Source organism: Cervus elaphus, chromosome 22 (genome assembly GCF_910594005.1).
Source record: "Cervus elaphus chromosome 22, mCerEla1.1, whole genome shotgun sequence".
Lineage (NCBI taxonomy): Eukaryota > Metazoa > Chordata > Mammalia > Artiodactyla > Cervidae > Cervus > Cervus elaphus.
The window spans coordinates 42,619,994-42,640,093 of NC_057836.1; the positions used below are offsets into that span (position 1 = coordinate 42,619,994).

At 39.2% G+C, this 20,100-nt stretch overlaps 1 protein-coding gene and 1 long non-coding RNA gene across 2 annotated transcripts; both read left to right on the forward strand.

The window, feature by feature from the left end:
* Positions 1 to 8,243: 8,243 nt before the first annotated feature.
* On the forward strand, positions 8,244 to 20,090 carry LOC122680538. The gene is made up of 3 exons (XR_006336712.1): positions 8,244 to 8,255; positions 10,302 to 10,309; positions 19,959 to 20,090. It is a non-coding gene; the product is annotated as an uncharacterized LOC122680538 (long non-coding RNA).
* Positions 8,347 to 9,495, forward strand: LOC122680537 (coiled-coil domain-containing protein 160-like). The gene is given in 2 exon segments (XM_043882033.1): positions 8,347 to 9,214; positions 9,217 to 9,495. Coding segments are annotated over 2 exon segments (957 nt in total). The 5' UTR covers positions 8,347 to 8,523; the 3' UTR covers positions 9,483 to 9,495.
* Positions 20,091 to 20,100: the final 10 nt, after the last annotated feature.

A 20,100-nucleotide genomic window follows, 5' to 3' on the forward strand; every position in this document is an offset into this window, starting at 1 on the left:
GGAGGGGATGACAGAGGATGAGATGGTTGGATACCATCACTGACTTGAGGGGCATGAATTTGAGAAAGCTTTGGGAGTTGGTGATATAGACAGGGAAGCCTGGTATGCTGCAGTCCATGGGGTCACAAGGAGTTGGATACAACTGAATGACCGAACTGAGATACAATAAAAATAGGAATGTCAATTAATACAATAGACTAGAGAGTACCAACATAGACAATTATACATGTATAGGTATGGAAAACTCTGTATGTCCACGGGGTCTCAAAGAGTCGGACATGACTGAATGACTGAACTGAACTGAACTGATGCCCAAAACCAGTTTCCTGAGATATAATGTTTCAGATACTTTGGGAGGCATCTCATTTACTTGGTACATTTGATTCCCAAAAGTAGCATACATGGATTCTTATGTATTTACATCACTTGAAAGTAAAGGTCACAGTCTCATAAAGTGAAGAATATGTTGTCTGTTTTATTCTTTGATGAATTATGATCATGTAGAACAGTCTCAGCAAGTATTTGCTGAATGAATGAATAAATAAATTAATGTATGTGGGCAGACTTTAGTATCACAAACTTGGCAGTGCATTTGTTTAACACAAGGATGTAAGCACCTTCTTTCAGCAAAATTGAAATGGCTTTCTCAGTCATCAAGACAGTATGGTACTGGTACAAAGACAGAAATATAGATCAATAGAACAAAATAGAAAGCCCAGAGATAAATCCATGTACCTATGAACACCTTATCTTCAATAAAGGAGCCAAGAATATAAAACGGAAAAAAGACAACCTCTTTAACAAGTGGCCCTGGGAAAACTGGTCAACCACTTGTAAAAGAATGAAACTAGAACACTTTCTAACACCATGCACAAAAATAAACTCAAAATGGATTAAAGATCTAAATGTAAGACCAGAAACTATAAAACTCCTAGAGGAGAACATAGGCAAAACACTCTCCGACATGAATCACAGCAAGATCCTCTATGAACCACCTCCAAGAATATTGGAAATAAAAGCAAAAATAAACAAATGGGACCTAATGAAACTTAAAAGCTTTTGCACAACAAAGGAAACTATAAGCAAGGTGAAAAAAGACAGCCCTCAGAATGGGAGAGAATAATAGCAAATGAAGCAACAGACAAAGGATTAATCTCAAAAATATACAAGCAACTCCTGAAGCTCAATTCCAGAAAAATAAAGGACCCAATCAAAAAATGGGCCAAAGAACTAAACAGACATTTCTCCAAAGAAGACATACAGATGGCTAACAAACACATGAAAAGATGCTCAACATCACTCATTATCAGAGAAATGCAAATCAAAACTTCAGTGAGGTACCATTACACGCCAGTCAGAATGGCTGCTATCCAAAAGTCTACAAGCAATAAATGCTGGAGAGGGTGTGGAGAAAAGGGAACCCTCTTACACTGTTGGTGGGAATGCAAACTAGTACAGCCACTATGGAGAACAGTGTGGAGATTAATTAAAAAACTGGAAATAGAACTGCCATATGACCCAGCAATCCCACTCCTGGGCATACACACTGAGGAAACCAGATCTGAAAGAGACACGTGCACCCCAATGTTCATCACAGCACTGTTTATAATAGCCAGGACATGGAAGCAACCTAGATGGCCATCAGCAGACGAATGGATAAGAAAGCTATGGTACATATACACAATGGAATATTACTCAGCCATTAAAAAGAATTCATTTGAACCAGTTCTAATGAGATGGATGAAACTGGAGCCCATTATACCGAGTGAAGTAAGCCAGAAAGATAAAGAGCATTACAGCATACTAACACATATATATGGAATTTAGAAAGATGGTAATGATAACCCTATATGCAGGGCAGAAAAAGAGACAGGGCAGATGTATAGAACAGACTTCTAGACTCTGTGGGAGAAGGTGAGGATGGGATGATCTGAGAGAACAGCATCAAAACATGTATATTATCAAGTGTGAAACAGATTGCCAGTCCAGGTTGGATGCATGAGACAAGGGCTCGGGGCTGGGTCACTGGGGTGACCCAGAGGGATGGGATGGGGAGGGAGGTGGGAGGGAGGTTCAGGATGGGGAGCATATGTAAATCTGTGACTGATTCATGTCAATGTATGGCAAAAATCATTACAATATAGTAAAGTAATTAGCCTCCAACTAATAAAATAAATGGGGGAAAAAGGGGAAAAAATTGAAATGGCTTTCTAAATAATCTAGCTTGAAGTAAAGTGAAGCCGCTCAGTCATGTCTGACTCTTTGCGACCCCATGGACTGTAGCCTACCAGGATCCTCAGTCCATGGGATTTTCCAGGCAAGAATACTGGAGTGGGTTGCCATTTTCCTAGCTTAACATCATTTTATAAACAAAAATAGGTGCAGAAAAACAGGCATGGTTTAACCAAGGTTATGCAGAAGCCAGCAATCCAGGCAAAATTCAAAAAAGAATCCTCAGCTCCAGAATAGGTATTTCCCCTTTTTTCTTTCTTTTTTCTCTTTCTCCTGTCCCTCCTTTTCCTCTCGTCCTCGTCCTCCTCCTTCTTCCTCTTCTCTCCCTCCTCATCCTTTTCCTTCTTCTTCCGCTTCTACTGCTCCTCCTCCTTCTTCTCCCTCTTGTCCTTTTTCCCCTTCTACTCCTTCATCTTCCTTTTCTACTCCTCATTCTTCATCTCCCTTTCCTTTGTATCTATGATGATTGCACTTATCTCACACACTAGTAAAGTACTGCTCAAAATTCTCAAAGCCAGGCTTCAGCAATATGTGAACCATGAACTTCCAGATGTTCAAGCTGGTTTTAGAAAAGGCAGAGGAGCCAGAGATCAAATTGCCAACATCCGCTGGATCATCAAAAAAGCAAGAGAGTTCCAGAAAAACATCTATTTCTGCTTTATTGACTATGCCAAAGCCTTTGATTGTGTGGATCACAATAAACTGTGGAAAATTCTGAAAGAGATGGACATACCAGACCACCTGACCTGCCTCTTGAGAAACCTATATGCAGGTCAGGAAGTAACAGTTAGAACTGGACATGGAACAACAGACTGGTTACAAATAGGAAAAGGAGTCCATCAAGGCTGTATAGTGTCACCCTGCTTATTGAACTTCTATGCAGAGTACATCATGAGAAACACTGGGCTGGAAGAAGCACAAGCTGGAATCAAGATTGCAGGGAGAAATATCAATAACTTAAGATATGCAGATGACACCACCCTTATGGCAGAAAGTGAAGAGGAACTAAAAACCCTCTTGATGAAAGTGAAAGAGGAGAGTGAAAAAGTTGGCTTAAAGCTCAACATTCAGAAAACTAAGATCATGGCATCTGGTCCCATCACTTCATGGGAAATAGATGGGGAAACAGTGGAAACAGTGTCAGACTTTATTTTTTGGGGCTCCAAAATCACTGCAGATGGTGATGGCAGCCATGAAATTAAAAGATGCTTACTCCTTGGAAGGAAAGTTATGACCCACCTAGACAGCATATTAAATAGCAGAGACATTACTTTGCCAGCAAAGGTCCATCTAGTCAAGGCTATGGTTTTTCCAGTGGTCATGTATGGATGTGAGAGTTGGACTGTGAAGAAAGCTGAGCACCGAAAAATTGATGCTTTTGAACTGTGGTGTTGGCGAAGACTCTTGAAAGTCTCTAGGACTGCAAGGAGATCCAACCAGTCCATCCTAAAGGAGGTCAGTCCTGGGTGTTCATTGGAAGGACTGATGCTGAAGCTGAAATTCCAATACTTTGGTCCCTGATATGAAGAACTGACTCATTGGAAAAAACCCTGATGCTAGGCGGGATTGGGGGAAGGAGGAGATGGGGTTAACAGAGGATGAGATGGCTGGATGGCATCAATGACTCGATGGACATGAGTTTGAGTAAACTCCGAGAGTTGGTGATGGACAGACAGGCCTGGCGTGCTGCAATTCATGGGGTCGCAAGGAGTTGGACATGACTGAGCGACTGAACTGAACTGATGACATAACTGGACAATATCTATAAATTGGTTAAAGAATATTTTTAGAATAGAGGCAAAAACTAGTTCTTACACAAACACTAAAAGCTCAAGCCAATCTCAGGCTTTACCTTTTCACCCCATGATGCTGAGATTCAATAACTGATCGTGTACCTTGTCTTTCTATACTTCTTCACTTGAATGTTGCATTTATATGCATGTGTGCTCATTTTTTTCAGTCGTGTGTGACCCTGTGGACGGCAGCCTGACAAGTTCTTCTGTCCATGGGGTTCTCCAGGCAAGAATATGGGAGCAGCTTGCCATGCCCTTCTCCAGGGGATCTTCTCCATCCACAGATCAAACTCAGGTCCCCTGTGTCTTCTGCATTGCAGGTTGATTCTTTATCATTGAGCCACTGGGGAAGCCCTACATTTCATAAGATGACATGCAATTATATGTTTATGGTTATCCTTCCTTCTTTGTAAAGGAGTAAAACAAGGTAGATTGTTGATTTATGAAGTGTAATTGGGATTTACAGAAGGTAAAGTGGACATGTAAAGACTGCACTTGCACATATAAGAGCTTCTGCTAGAGACTGAGAGCTCACTTTGTTTCAGAAGTAGTCAGATGCTGCTGAATGGAGCTGTGGGCTGTATATATTCCTGCACTGTACTTGGCATGTTTCTCTGATTTTTCTTGCCTGATGTTATTTGTATACACCTCCTCTACTGAAGGAAAGATGACTAATTCTCAAGAAAAATGCTAATGAGTATCCTTGTTATGTTACTCACAATATATATTCAGGGCAATTGCAAAGTTCTGTTAAATCATATTACAGAGCTAAAATAGCATAAATGGTTAAAAATGTAGGTTTGGGACTTAGAAAAACCTAGGCTTGACTCTTATCTCTAGCATTTCTTCAGCATACATCAGTAAAATTAAGGCAATAATATGAACCCCTAAAAGTCGTTATGCATTTAAATAAGTAATATGCATAAAGTACCTAGCAAAATGTACTCCATTGTCTTTTAAAATTATTACTGTCCAATTTTCTACCAGTCCATCCTAAAGGAAATCAGTCTTAAATATTCATTGGAAGGACTGACGAAGAAGCTGAAGCTCCAATACTTTGGCCACCTGATACGAAGAACTGACTCATTGGAAAAGACCCTGATTCTGGGAAAGATTGAAAGCAGTAGGAGAAGGGGATGACAGAGGATGAGATGGTTGGATGGCATCACCAGCTCAATGAACATGATTTTGAATAAACTCCGGGAGTTGGCGATGGACAGGGGGGACTGGCATGCTGTAGTTCATGAGGTCACAGAGTCAGACACGACTGAGCAACTGACCTGAACTGAACTGAATTTTCTACTTTGTATGTTCATGAATTGGAAGAATCAATGTAGTGAAAATGAGTATACTACCGCAAGCAATCTATAGATTCAACGCAATCCCTATCAAGCTACCAGGGCATTTTTCACAGAACTAGAACAAATATTTTCACAATTTGTATGGAAACACAAAAACCCTCAAATATTCAAAGCAATCTTGATAAAGCAGAAAGCTTGGAGGAATCAACCTTTCTGACTTCAGACTGTACTACAAAACTATAGTCATTAAGATTGTCACAAAGACAAAAGTATAGATCAATGGAACAAAAGAGAAAGCCTAGAGATAAATCCATGCATCTATGGACACTTTATTTTTTACAAAGGAGGAAAAAATATGCAATGGAGAAAAGACAATCTCTTTAACAAGTGGTGCTGGGAAAACTGGTCAACCAGTTGTAAAAGAATGAAACTAGAACACTTTCTAACACCACACACACATACACACACACACCTCAAAATGGATTAAAGATCCAAATATAAGACAAGAAACTATAAAACTTTTAGAGGAAAACATAGGCAAAACACTCTCTGACATAAATCACAGCAGGATCCTCTATGACCCACTTTCCAGAGTAATGGAAATAAAAACAAAAATAAACAATATGAGGGTAAAGCTTGGCCCTTAGAGATATAACAAGTAACTCCACTTGGGTTTTTGTCTTTGGTTGATAATCTCAATTTTAAGATCCAGGGCCTTTGTCTTCTAAGGGCCTTATGAAGATCAAACATAAATATGTGGGAAAGAGTATGTAGCACAATGTAAAATAATTGGCACTCAGTATATGTTTCCTCCCCTCATCTTTTTCGTTTATATGTTTTTGTTTGTTCTATTTTGTTACTATTATTATTTTTTTTTTACTGTTAGTTTAGGTGAAATAATATCCTGGCAGGAATCAATTACTGATCTCTTGCTTGATTACTTTCAGAGGAACACTGAGTGAATTCTCCTTCCCCAAACATATAGGATATCCTTGAAACTTGAACATCTTCTTCAAAGAGGAATACTTAGGGTGCAATCACAATGTACTAGAAGATAACATTCCATTTTATACCATGGGAGTCAGAGACTATCTGATTTCAATTGTGCCACTAACTGTGTAATCTCAAACAATATCTCTGGTCCTTGATTTCTTTTCCAAACAATGGCTACTGAATGATCCCAATTTCTTTTTCCATCTGCATTTATACGAATGAAATTACATTCAGTTCCTGGTGTATAATAGCAAAATGATGAACTTCAGACAATGTCCATCTAATGAAACCCTTTACTGACTGGATTCAAGAGTCTGAGGCCCACCATATATATCATGAGAACTAATTAGACCCCTGAAATGCACCTGAAAGTGCGTCCTTACCCAGGCCTTTTATGGTGCCTTGTCAGGAGAAGCATGATAGGTTTAAGCCTTGGGTTATGACCCAAATTATTTCCTACTGTGTTCTTAGGCATTTTCAACTGCCTGTTCCAAATTGTTTATACTAGATTGGTGGATATCAAATTCTGGCATATAAGCCAGCAACATCAGCATTTCCAAGGAAAGTTTTAGTAATGAAAACTCTCAGGAACCAACTTAGAATTCCTGTCATATCTAAGAATCTGTGTTTTAAGAAGCTCTCCAGGTGATTATAATGCATAATAAAGTTTACAGTAGATCCTCTTAGTCAAGTGTACTAGTGATCAGCATTATCTAGAGCTTGTTTGACATCTCAGGGCCACCCCAGACAAGGTTAATGAGAATCTGTAACTTAACAAGATTCCCAGGTGGTTCATGTACATCTTAAAGCATAAGATGCATGCAGACATTTTTACATGTAGACAGATCCATTGTATAATAAGAGAGATGCTAAACGCTATGGCTCCACTCTATTTATTCTAAGACTGTTCCAATATTTATCATACCTACCTACAGTTCCTTACTTAAGCACCTTTTAAAGATAAACCTTAGAATATTCATAAATGTAGTCTGTGAAGGGCATTGCTAGCATTCTGGCCTTAAGCAGTATCAGTTTAGTTCACTTCAGTCGCTCAGTCATGTCCGACTCTTTGTGACCCCATAAATCACAGCAGGCCAGGCCTTCCTGTCCATCACCAACTCCCGGATAGGTCTGACCAATCATTAACATTTAATAATACAGATCTTCCAGTCTCACTGCTATTTATACTCAATTGTATAAATACCCTGTTTTAGAGGAATAGAAATGAGTTAAGATGGCGGTGTTCAGGTTCTCTCATCCCACTTTCTGTAAACAATGACTTCGCATGGTTATCTAACAGCTGAGCTCATTCATAGCACTGCGCATGTGCATCATGATGTAATCACCTGGCAAATTGCCACCTTTGTTCCTGTATACCTATATTAAGCCCACCTGAAATATCCCCTGCTGCTGTGTTGGCCACTAGTGAATAAAGCCTGTCTGTAGTTGCTACAGCTCCTCCTTGCATTTTCTTCCAACTTCCCTGCTTGTACCATGCCTACCCTGGGTTCAGCAATCAGCAAGATAACTGTCAAAGCTTCTTCTCCCAACAAACACTGTAAATAAAACCTGTCAATCATACAAAGCTTTTTATCAAATCAACTTGTTGAAAGTTTTATGTTCAGAAATAGGAGTATTTTTTAAACAATTGAGGGTTTGCTTAGTGGCTCAGATGATAAAGAATCTGCCTGCAATGTAGGTAAGCTGGGTTTGATCCCAGATCAGGAAGATCACCTGAAGAAGGGAATGGAAACCCACTCCAGTATTCTTGCCTGGAGAATCCTATGGGCAAAGGAGCCTTGTTGGCTACAGTCCAGGGAGTCACAAAGAGTTGGACACAACTGAGCAGCTAACATTTTCACTTTCTTTTTAAAAAATTGAGCCACATTTATATCAACACATTCTACCTATATACTTTTATTGTGGGAAAGATAAAGTTCTCTTTTTGCTTTGTCAGTTTCTTCCTTTTATCCTAAATTTGATTTAAAAGAATAACTCTCACCCCAGGCCGGCCCGGCCGGGTCGCGGTGGCCAGTGCCGAACCCGGGTCATCTGCCCGCCGCTGGAGGCCGTCTTTAGGGAAGAGGTGCGGGGGCCCACTGGACCCCACCCACGGCGCCAGTTCAATCTGGAGAAGGAGAACAACAGCAACCAACAGAAGACCTTGGACTTCAGGAACTGAATTGGAAGAGGTGACTGAAGAAATGGATGCTAGGAGAAAACACTGGAAGGAGAATATGTTTGCTCCTCTTTTCAGTGCACAGGATATTCTAGACGAAGCTGCTCAGCTTGAATCTTCTTCTGAACAAATGACTTTAGATAAGGCCAAAAGAATGGAAGGAATATTTAATTTGTCTAGTAGAAAGTTTCTAGAAGAAAATAAATTTAAAAGGAAAGAATTTATTTCCCAACCAAATGAGCAAGAATCAAATTTAATAGAGAGAAAGATAAACATTTCAAAGAGGGAGGCAGACACAAATTCTGCCTCTTGTGAATCATCTAATTTGGACATTGCAACTGAAGAAAGCTTTAATGGCACAGAAGAGCTTCCTGCCTGGGGTACAAAGGAGTTATCAACTCCACCAGAAAAAGACAAGAAAAAGAAATTCACTGAAGGAATGTCTCCAAAACTTCGCCTGAATCTTTTGAATGAAGAGCTGGAAGTGCTTAATATGAAATGCAGAAAAATTGAAGAGGAATTTGAAAGTGCAGAAAAAGAACTTTTGAACTCCAAAAAAGAAGTCTCCATAAAACCCCTAAATTTTCAAGAAGCAGGGGTGGAAACTTCCAAGAAACACTGGGAGCTTCAAGCTTTAAGAAATGACCTCTCTGAAAAAGCAACAAATGTTAAAAACTTAACTGAAGAGCTCCAGCAAGCCAAAGAGGTCATCCACAAGTTGAGAACAAGGATTTAAAAGAAGCTGTTAGGAAGTTAAAGCGGCAGACTGAGGTTGGAAATGCACTCCTAAAAGAAGAAATGAAATTGTATTATGAATTAGAAATGGAAAAGATCCATGGAGAGCTCAATGCCATCAAGAATGAACTGAGAACAGAGAAGACCCTACAAGCAAAAAATAACAGAGCCCTGGAGTTGCTTAGGAAACACTTTGCTTCTGTAATGCCGGCAGGTGCCTCTGACAACTTTATGGGGGATTTTTTCTAAAACTTAAAAAAAAGAAAATAAATAAATCCTTTCATTGGACAAAATAAAATAAAATAAAATAATAACTCTCATTATAGTTACAATGCATTTTAAACTTGGAGACTGCCAAATACATTCATTTCTTTATTCATTATTGTTTCATTATCTACATTTAAAAATTGCAGTAACTGAAGTCTTTTTGATTCTACTTCTCTACTTCTGGGCCCACACTTCATGTAAAAGCTTTCTTGTTGCTGTTTTACTTTAAGTTTGAGGGTAGAGCACTTTGGGAGACTTTTTGCAGTTTATTGTAGAGATGGTCCTTCACTAAACTGGTTTGGAGCTCTAAATTGTGCTTCTTTCACCTCATCTAATAGGGAAAAATGAGATTGCAATTTTACAGTACCAGTAAATGCTTTCAAGGCAAAGTGGCTTTAATGCTTGCTTTTGGGTCCTGTTTTCCCTTTATTTTTGGCAAGGTTTTTCCTGACTGCCTTGTCATTACTTAGAGTTTTAGGACATTGCTGTTTTAATCTTTTTCATTAAAGTTTTTGTCTATATTTCTGTAAAGTGACATGGTTGATATGAATAGCTTAGCTGACTATAAGGAAGCAATCTACTCCTTTACTGTTTAAACTATATCTCAAAAAAAGAGATCTGGATGATAATAAGAATTATAGCATCTACATGAATTTTTTGAACTATTTCTTAGATATATAAAACAACTGTTAATTCTCTGTGTGTGTGTGTGTGTGTGTGTGTGTGTATGTGTAGGTGTGTGTATGTGTGTGTGTTAGTTGCTCAGTTGTGTCTGACTGTTTACAACCCCATGGACTGTAGCCCACCTGGTTCCTCTGTCCATAGAGTTCTCCAGGCAAGAATACTGGAGTGGATTGTCATTCCCGTCTCCAGCGGATCTGCCCAACCCAGGGATCGAATGGGTCTCTCACTTTGCAGGCAGATTCTTTACCATCTGAGCCACCAGGGAAACCCCTAAAACCTTTGCCACCCAAAGTGGGGCATGAATCCACAACTCTGAGGTTAAGAATCTCATGCTCTATCAACTGAGCTAGCCAGGTACTTGCAATCCCATAGCAAGATATTTAGGTAGGTTTTAGCTATATTGTACTTCAGGTATTTGCTGAGGAGTTGCGTATGGGGAGGATGGTTACTATAAAGAGAGTTAAGACATGTTAAAATGAGCTCATGATTAGACTCTTGATCTGGTTGTTTGGCTGCTTCATTCTACTCAGTCTCTATCTCACTATGATTATCTTTCATCTGATTTTTCTCCATTGTATTTACTTTATATTCTTTACTGTACCATCATGCCTCTTTGGCTTCTTTTCTTGTGTGTGTGTTTTTTTTTTCTCATTGATTTTTATTAGTTGGAGGCTAATTACACAACATTGCAGTGGGTTTTGTCATACATTGACATGAATCAGCCATGGAGTTACATGTATTCCCCATCCCGATCCCACATCCCACCTCCCTCTCCACCCGATTCCTCTGAGTCTTCCCAGTGCACCAAGCCCAAGCACTTGTCTCATGCATCCCACCTGGGCTGGTGATCTGTTTCACCCTAGATAATATACATGCTGTTCTCTCAAAACATCCCACCCTCGCCTTCTCCCACAGAGTCCAAAAGTCTGTTCGGTACATCTGTGTCTCTTTTTCTGTTTTGCATATAGGGTTATCATTACCATCTTTCTAAATTCCATATATATGTGTTAGCATGCTGTAATGTTCTTTATCTTTCTGGCTTACTTCACTCTGTATAATGGGCTCCAGTTTCATCCATCTTATTAGAACTGATTCAAATGAATTCTTTTTAATGGCTGAGTAATATTCCATGGTGTATGTGTACTACAGCTTCCTTATTCATTCGTCTGTTGATGGGCATCTAGGTTGCTTCCATGTCCTGGCTATTATAAACAGTGCTGTGATGAACATTGGGGTGCACGTATCTCTTTCAGATCTGGTTTCCTCAGTGTGTATGCCCAGAAGTGGGATTGCTGGGTCATATGGCAGTTCTATTTCCAGTTTTTAAAGAAATCTTCACACTGTTCTCCATAGTGGCTGTACTAGTTTGCATTCCCACCAACAGTGTAAGAGGGTTCCCTTTTCTCCACACCCTCTCCAGCATTTATTGCTTGTAGACTTTTGGATAGCAGCCATCCTGACTGGCGTGTAATGGTACCTCATTGTGGTTTTGATTTGCATTTCTCTGATAATGAGTGATGTTGAGCATCTTTCCATGTGTTTGTTAGCCATCTGTATGTCTTCTTTGGAGAAATGTCTGTTTAGTTCTTTGGCCCATTTTTTGATTGGGTCCTTTATTTTTCTGGAATTGAGCTTCAGGAGTTGCTTGTATATTTTTGAGATTAATCCTTTGTCTGTTGCTTCATTTGCTATTATTTTCTCCCAATCTGAGGGCTGTCTTTTTTCACCTTGCTTATAGTTTCCTTTGTTGTGCAAAAGCTTTTAAGTTTCATTAGGTCCCATTTGTTTATTTTTGCTTTTATTTCCAATATTCTGGGAGGTGGGTCATAGAGGATCCTGCTGTGATTCATGTCGGAGAGTGTTTTGCCTATGTTCTCCTCTAGGAGTTTTATAGTTTCTGGTCTTACATTTAGATCTTTAATCCATTTTGAGTTTATTTTTGTGCATGGTGTTAGAAAGTGTTCTAGTTTCATTCTTTTACAAGTGGTTGACCAGTTATCCCAGCACCACTTGTTAAAGAGGTTGTCTTTTTTCCATTGTATACCCTTGCCTCCTTTGTCAAAGATAAGGTGTCCATAGGTTCGTGGATTTATCTCTGGGCTTTCTATTCTGTTCCATTGATCTATATTTCTGTCTTTGTGCCAGTACCATATTGTCTTGATGACTGTGGCTTTGTAGTAGAGTCTGAAGTCAGGCAGGTTGATTCCTCCAGTTCCATTCTTCTTTCTCAAGATTACTTTGGCTATTCGAGGTTTTTTGTATTTCCATACAAATTGTGAAATTCTTTGGTCTAGTTCTGTGAAAAATACCGTTGGTAGCTTGATAGGGATTGCATTGAATCTATAGATTGCTTTGGGTAGTATAGCCATTTTGACAATATTGATTCTTCCCATCCATGAACACGGTATGTTTCTCAATCTGTTTGTGTCCTCTTTGATTTCTTTCATCAGTGTTTTATAGTTTTCTATGTATATGTCTTTGTTTCTTTAGGTAGATATACTCCTAAGTATTTTATTCTTTTTGTTGCAATGGTGAATGATATTGTTTTCTTAATTTCTCTTTCTGTTTTTTCATTGTTAGTGTATAGGAATGCAAGGGATTTCTGTCTGTTAATTTTATATCCTTTGACTTTACTATATTCATTGATTAGCTCTAGTAATTTTCTGGTAGAGTCTTTAGGGTTTTCTTTTCTATGTAGAGGATCATGTCATCTGCAAACAGCGAGAGTTTCACTTCTTCTTTTCCTATCTGGATTCCTTTTACTTCTTTTTCTGCTCTGATTGCTGTGGCCAAAACTTCCAACACTATGTTGAATAGTAATGGTGAGAATGGGCACCCGTGTCTTGTTCGTGATTTCAGGGGAAATGCTTTCAATTTTTCACCATTTGGGTAATGCTTGCTGTGGGTTTGTCATATATAGCTTTCATTATGTGGAGGTATGTTCCTTCTATTCCTGCTTTCTGGAGAGTTTTAATCATAAATGGGTGTTGAATTTTGTCAAAGACTTTTTCTGCATCTATTGAGATAATCATATGGTTTTTATCTTTAAATTTGTTAATGTGGTGTATTACATTGATTATTTGCGGATATTAAAGAATCCTTAAATTCCTGGGATAAAGTCGACTTGGTCATGATGTATGATCTTTTTAATATGTTGTTGGATTCTGTTTGCTAGAATTTTGTTAAGGATTTTGGCATCTATGTTCATCACTGATATTGGCCTGTAGTTTTCTTTTTTTGTGGCATCTTTGTCTGGTTTTGGAATTAGGGTGATGGTGGCCTCATAGAATGAGTTTGGAAGTTTACCTTCTTATGCAGTTTTCTCGAAGAGTTTGAGTAAGATAGGTGTTAGCTCTTCTCTAAATTTTTTGGTAGAATTCAGCTGTGAAGCCATCTGGTCCTGGGCTTTTGTTTGCTGGAAGATTTTTGATACAGTTTCGATTTCCTTGCTTGTGATGTCTGTTAAGATCTTCTATTTCTTCCTGGTTCAGTTTTGGAAAGTTATACTTTTCTAAGAATTTGTCCATTTCATCCAAGTTGTCCATTTTATTGGCATAGAGCTGCTGGTAGTAGTCTCTTATGATCCTTTGTATTTCAGTGTTGTCTGTTGTGATCTCTCCATTTTCATTTCTAATTTTGTTAATTTGGTTCTTCTCTCTTTGTTTCTTAATGAGTCTTGCTAATGGTTTGTCAATTTTGTTTATTTTTTCAAAAAACCAGTTTTTAGCTTTGTTGATTTTGCTATGGTCTCTTTAGTTTCTTTTGCATTTATTTCTGCCCTAATTTTTAAGATTTCTGTCCTTCTACTAACCCTGGGGTTCTTCATTTCTTCCTTCTCTAATTGCTTTAGGTGTAGAGTTAGGTTATTTATTTGACTTTTTTTCTTGTTTCTTGAGGTAAGCCTGTAATGCTATGACCCTTCCCCTTAGCACTGCTTTTACAGTGTCCCATAGGTTTTGGGTTGTTGTGTTTTCATTTTCATTCATTTCTATACATATTTTGATTTCTTTTTTGATTTCTTCTATGACTTGTTGGTTATTCAGAAACGTGTTATTTAGCCTCCATATGTTTGAATTTTTAACAATTTTTTTCCTGTAATTGAGATCTAATCTTACTGCACTGTGGTCAGAAAAGATGACTGGAATGATTTCAATTTTTTTGAATTTTCCAAGGCTAGATTTATGGCCCAGGATGTGATCTATTCTGGAGAAGGTTCCGTGTGCACTTGAGAAAAAGGTGAAGTTGATTGTTTTGGGGTGAAATGTCCTATAGATATCAATTAGGTCTACCTGGTCCATTGTGTCATTTAGGGTTTGTGTTTCCTTGTTAATTTTCTGTTTAGTTGATCTATCCATAGTTGTGAGTGAGGTATTAAAGTCTCCCACTATTTATTGTGTTACTATTAATTTCCTCTTTCATACTCATTAGCCTTTGCCGTACATATTGTGGTGCTCCTATGTTGGGTGCATATATATTTATAATTGTTATATCTTCTTCTTGGATTGATCCTTTGATCATTATGTAGTGTCCTTCTTTGTCTCTTTTCACATCCTTTATTTGAAAGTCTATTTTATCTGATATGAGTATTGCGACTCCTGCTTTCTTTTGGTCTCCGTTTGCATGAAATATTTTTTTCCAGCCCTTCACTTTTAGTCTGTATGTGTCTCTTGTTTTGAGGTGGGTCTCTTGTAGACAGCATATATAGGGGTCTTGTTTTTGTATCCATTCAGCCAATCTTTGTCTTTTGGTTGGGGCATTCAACCCATTTACATTTAAGGTAATTATTGATAGGTGTGGTCACGTTGCCATTTACTTTGTTGTTTTGGGTTCACGTTTATACAACCTTTCTGTGTTTTCTGTCTAGAGAAGATCCTTTAGCATTTGTTGAAGAGCTGGTTTGGTGGTGCTGAATTCTCTCAGCTTTTGCTTGTCTGTAAAGCTTTTGAATTTTCTTTCATATCTGAATGAGATCCTTGCTGGGTACAGTAATCTAGGTTGCAGGTTATTCTCTTTCATTACTTTAAGTATGTCCTGCCATTCCCTTCTGGCCTGGAGGGTTTCTATTGATAGATCAGCTGTTATCCTTATGGGAATCCACTTGTGTGTTATTTATTTTTTCTCCCTTGCTGCTTTTAATATTTGTTCTTTGTGTTTGATCTTTGTTAATTTGATTAATATGTGTCTTGGGGTGTTTTGCCTTGAATTTATCCTGTTTGGGACTCTCTGGGTTTCTTGGTCTTGGGTGCCTATTTCCTTCCCCATTTTAGGGAAGTTTTCAGCTATTATCTCCTTGAGTATTTTCTCATGGCCTTTCTTTTTGTCTTCTTCTTCTGGGACTCCTATGATTCGAATGTTGGGGCATTTCACATTGTCCCACAGATCCCTGAGATTGTCTTCATTTCTTTTGATTCTTTTTTCTTTTTTCCTCTCTGCTTCATTTGTTTCCACCATTTTATCTTCTACCTCATTCATCCTATCTTCTTATTCTACTATATCTTATTCTTATTTTTATACTTATCCTATATCTTATTCTACTGTTGTTTCACTCCAGAGTGTTTTTGATCTCATTTATTGCATTATTCATTTTTAATTGACTCTTTTTTATTTCTTCTAGGTCTTTATTAAACATTTCTTGCATCTTCTCAATCTTTGTCTCCAGGCTATTTACCTGTAACTCAATTTTGTTTTCAAGATTTTGGATCATTTTTATTATCATTATTCTAAATTCTTTTTCAGGTAGATTCCCTATCTCCTCCTCTTTTGTTTTACTTGGTGGGCATTTTTCATGTTCCTTTACCTGTTGGGTATTTCTCTGCCTTTTCATCTTGTTTAGATTGCTGTGTCTGGACTGGGCTTTCTGTATTCTGGAGGTCTGTGGCTCCTTTTTATTGTGGAGGTTTTACCCAGTGGGTGGGGTTAGACGATTGGCTTGTCAAGGTTTCCTGGTTAGGGAAGCTTGTGTTGGTGTTCTGGTGCGTGGAACTAGATTTCTTCTCTCTGGAGTGCAATGGAGTGCCCAGTAATGAGTTTTGAGATGGGTCTGTGTGTTAGGTGTGACCTTGGGCAGGCTGTATGTTGACGTTCAGGGCTATGTTCCTGCATTGCTGGAGAATTTTCATGGTATGTCTTGCTCTAAAACTTATTGGCTGTTGGGTGGTGGTTGGTTTCAGTGTAGGTATGGAGGCTTTTGGATGGTCTCTTATTACTTAATGTTCCATGTAGTCAGGAGTTTTCTGGTGTTCTCAGGTTTGGGGCTTAAGTCTCCTGCCTCTGGATTTCAGTTTTACTCTTCCAGTAGTCGCAAGACTTCTCCAACTATACAGCACTGATAATAAAACTTCTAGTTTAATGGTGAAAAGATTCTCCCCCGTGAAGGACACCCAGAGAGGTTCACAGAGTTACATGAAGAAGAGGAGAGGGAGGAGGGAGATAGAGATGAGCAAGAGGAGAAAAAGGGGACTCAAGAGGAGAGAGACAGATCTACCCAGTTGTCTGTTCCCAGAGTGTTCTCCGTAGCCCAGACATCCACAAAAATTCACAGAATTGGATTGGGAAGAGAAGGGGAAAGGAGGAAATAGAGGTGTTCTGAGGTAGAAAACAGAGAGTCAAGATTGGGAGAGAGTAACCAACACACTCCTAAATAAAAATGGGAACTGAATATTGGTTTCTTAAATGTCCACAATTTATATCATATACTGAAAAACAAAGATTAAAAATCTAGAGTAGAGGTTAGACTCTTAAAAATACAATATTAAAAACAAAAACCAAAACAAAAAAAAATTTAGAAATATATATGAAGTTTGGTTTAAAAATAGGGCTTCTCTCTCTTTTTTTTTTTTTTTTGCAAGGTTATAGTGTAATGAAAATGAAAATTAAGGAGTAGTAGAGGAGTAATAGAGGACTTTAAAAGGAAATAAGAGAAAAAGAAAAAGAGAAAAAAGAAGAGAAAAAGGAAAAAAAAAACAAGAAAAAAAATTTTTTCCTAATTAAAAAAATCACAAAAATCTATGAAAATGAAAGCTAAGGAGTAATGGGGGAGTAATAGGGAATTTTAAAATAAAATAAAAGAGAAAAAATAAAAAAGAAAAAAATTTTTTTTTAATTAAAAAAAAAAGTAAAAATATATCTAGGAATTTCTCTGGAGCTGCTGCGTTCAGTGTGGGCTCGGTTCAGTTTCAGATAGCTCCTCGTTCCAGCTTACACTTCTTGATATCTATAGGCCCCTTCTGGTGTAGTCAGTGTTATCTACAGGGATTTTAATCTGTTGCACCGGTCCCTTCTGAAGCGGTTCCCTTTTTTTATTTGGCTTCTGTTTGCCGGTCTCTTCAGTGCCTAATTTCCGCCCTGACACAGGCGGGCGGAGGTGGCCTCTTATTCAGGTTGCTAGCTCCGTCGCGCTGCGGGGAGGGACTGGCGCTGTTTTCCCCATCTACGCTGCTCAGGCTCCCGGCTGCTCTATATGGAGCATGCCCTGTGCTGCGCATGGTTCCAGCCCTCGGGTGTTCCACAAAAGCGCGGCCCAAGCAGCTCAGGCAGCCAGGAGCTTGACAGGTGCACTCTCCCCGGGTGCGACGCACCTTCTCCCCTCCACGGTCCCAGCCCCAGTCCCCGCCCATGCCGGTCGGGTGCCTGCGCCTGTGTCTTGCTGCGACCCTCCCGGCGGATGTCGACCATCCAGAATCTCAGGAAGTCTTTGGTTAGAAATTGGAGGCCTGTTTGCAGTGCGGTAGAGGATGCGGTCCTTGGGGCCGAGCCTGCCCCTTTCTCCTCCCCCCTGCCTCCTGCCTCCGGCGGGGCTGGGCCAGTCCGCAGCCTGTGAGCTCTTCACTGGACTTGCTCAGACCCTTTGTTCTGCGAACGGCCGGCAGTGTGTTCGGGCCGGTTAATTTTCTCTCTCTCTCTTGCTATCCCACAGTTTAAGTTGGTAGCTCACAAAAACTCCCTCCGATTGTCCTCAGGGCACTCAGGCCCGGTCCTTACCCTAAGCAATGCTGCCCGCTCCTCTCCGTTCCGCCCCCACTTGCTGGTGGCGGATGCGGGCGTCTGGGGTACTTTTCTGCTGGGAGTTGCTTTTAGGCAGGTAATCTGTGGGTTTTATTATTCTTCCCCTCCCAGTCAGGTTGCCCTCCGAGATTCAAAAACTTCCCCCAGACCCACCAGTGTGAGGGTTTCCCCAGTGCGAGGGTTTCCTGGTGTTTGGAAACTTCCTCTATTAAGACTCCCTTCCCGGGACGGATCTCTGTCCTTAGCTCTTATGTCTCTCTTTTTATCTTTTATATTTTGTCCTACCTCCTTTCAAAGACAATGGGCTGCTTTTCTGGGCACCTGATGACCTCAGCTAGCGATCAGAAGTTGTTTTGTGAAGCTTGCTCTGCGTTCAATTGTTCTTTCGATGAATTTGTAGGGGAGAAAGTGGTATCCCCGTCCTATTCCTCCGCCATCTTGGCTCCTCCTTTCTCTTTGGCTTCTTTTCTTCGCAAGATACTCAGATTCTGACTTTATTTACCACTAAACACAAAGTCTTCTGTGTGTTGCTTGCGATGACTTTCTGACGGTTACTTTCTCTATTGTTTCCCCAGTTATTTTTGCTGTTTGTCTGTGATGTTTGAATTATTTCTCTATTCTTATCGAGGTGCTTTTACTTTCATATGTATATACATGTATATATATATATATATATATGTATATGTATAATACATATATATGGTAGGTAAGAAAAGGCTAACTGAGAAGCTGTCACTTTAAGAAGACAATAAGCAGTATACCATTGGGATGGTCTTGGTCACTGCCTCCTGTTCAGTGTTACAAGGCACCAACCATAGTTCTTCAGGCATACTGTCTACCAGACCTATTCCTTTGAAACTATGTCTCACCTCCATCGTATACTCATAAGGGATTTAATTTAGTTCATACCTGAATGGCCTGGTGGTTTTCCCTACTGTCTTCAATTAAAGCCTGAATTTTGCAAAAAGGAGACAAAATCAGCTCCATATCTTGTTTTTTGCTGACAGTATAGAGCTTCTCCATCTTTGGTTGCAAAGAATACAATCAATGTGATTTTTTTATTGATCGTTTGGTGAAGTCCACGTGTACAGTCATCCCTTGAGTTGTTAGGAAAGGATGTTTGCTATGATGAGCATATTCTCTTGACAAAACTCAGCCTTTGCCCTGTTGCATTCTGCACTCCAAGGCCAAATGTGCTTGTTATTATAGTATCTCTTGACTTCCTACTTTTGCATTCAAATCCCTTATGATGGAAAAGACATTTTTTTTTTAATTTAGTGTTATTTCTGGAAGATGTTGTAGGTCTTCATAGAAGCAGTCAATTTCAGCTTCTTCAGCATCAGTGGTTGGGGCATAGACTTGGATTACTCTGATGTTAAATGGTTGCCTTGGAAAAGAACAGAGGTTATTCTGTTGATTTTTTAGGTTGCACCCAAATACTGCATTTTTTAATTTTTGTTGATTATGAGGGCCATTCCACTTCTTCTAAGTGATTCTTGTGCATATTAGTAGATATAATAGGCATCTGAAGTAAATTTGCCCATCTCATCCACTTTAGTTCACTAATTCCTAAGATGTCGATGTTCAATATCGTGGTCCCTTGCTTGACAGTGTCCAGTTTACATTGATTCATGGACCTAAGATTCCAGGTTTCTATGCAAGAAAAGGAAATGTAAACGTGCAAAGTGGTTGCCTGGGGAGGCTTTACAAATAGCTGAGGAAAGAAGAGAAGTGTAAGGCAAAGGAGAAAGGAAAAAATTTACCTAAAAGAATGCAGAGTTCCAGAGAATAGCGAGGAGACATAAGAAGACCTTCTTCTATGAACAATGCAAAGAAATAGAGGAAAACAACAGAATGGGAAAGACTGGAGATCTGTATAAGAAAATTGGAGAAATAAAGGGAAACTTTTATG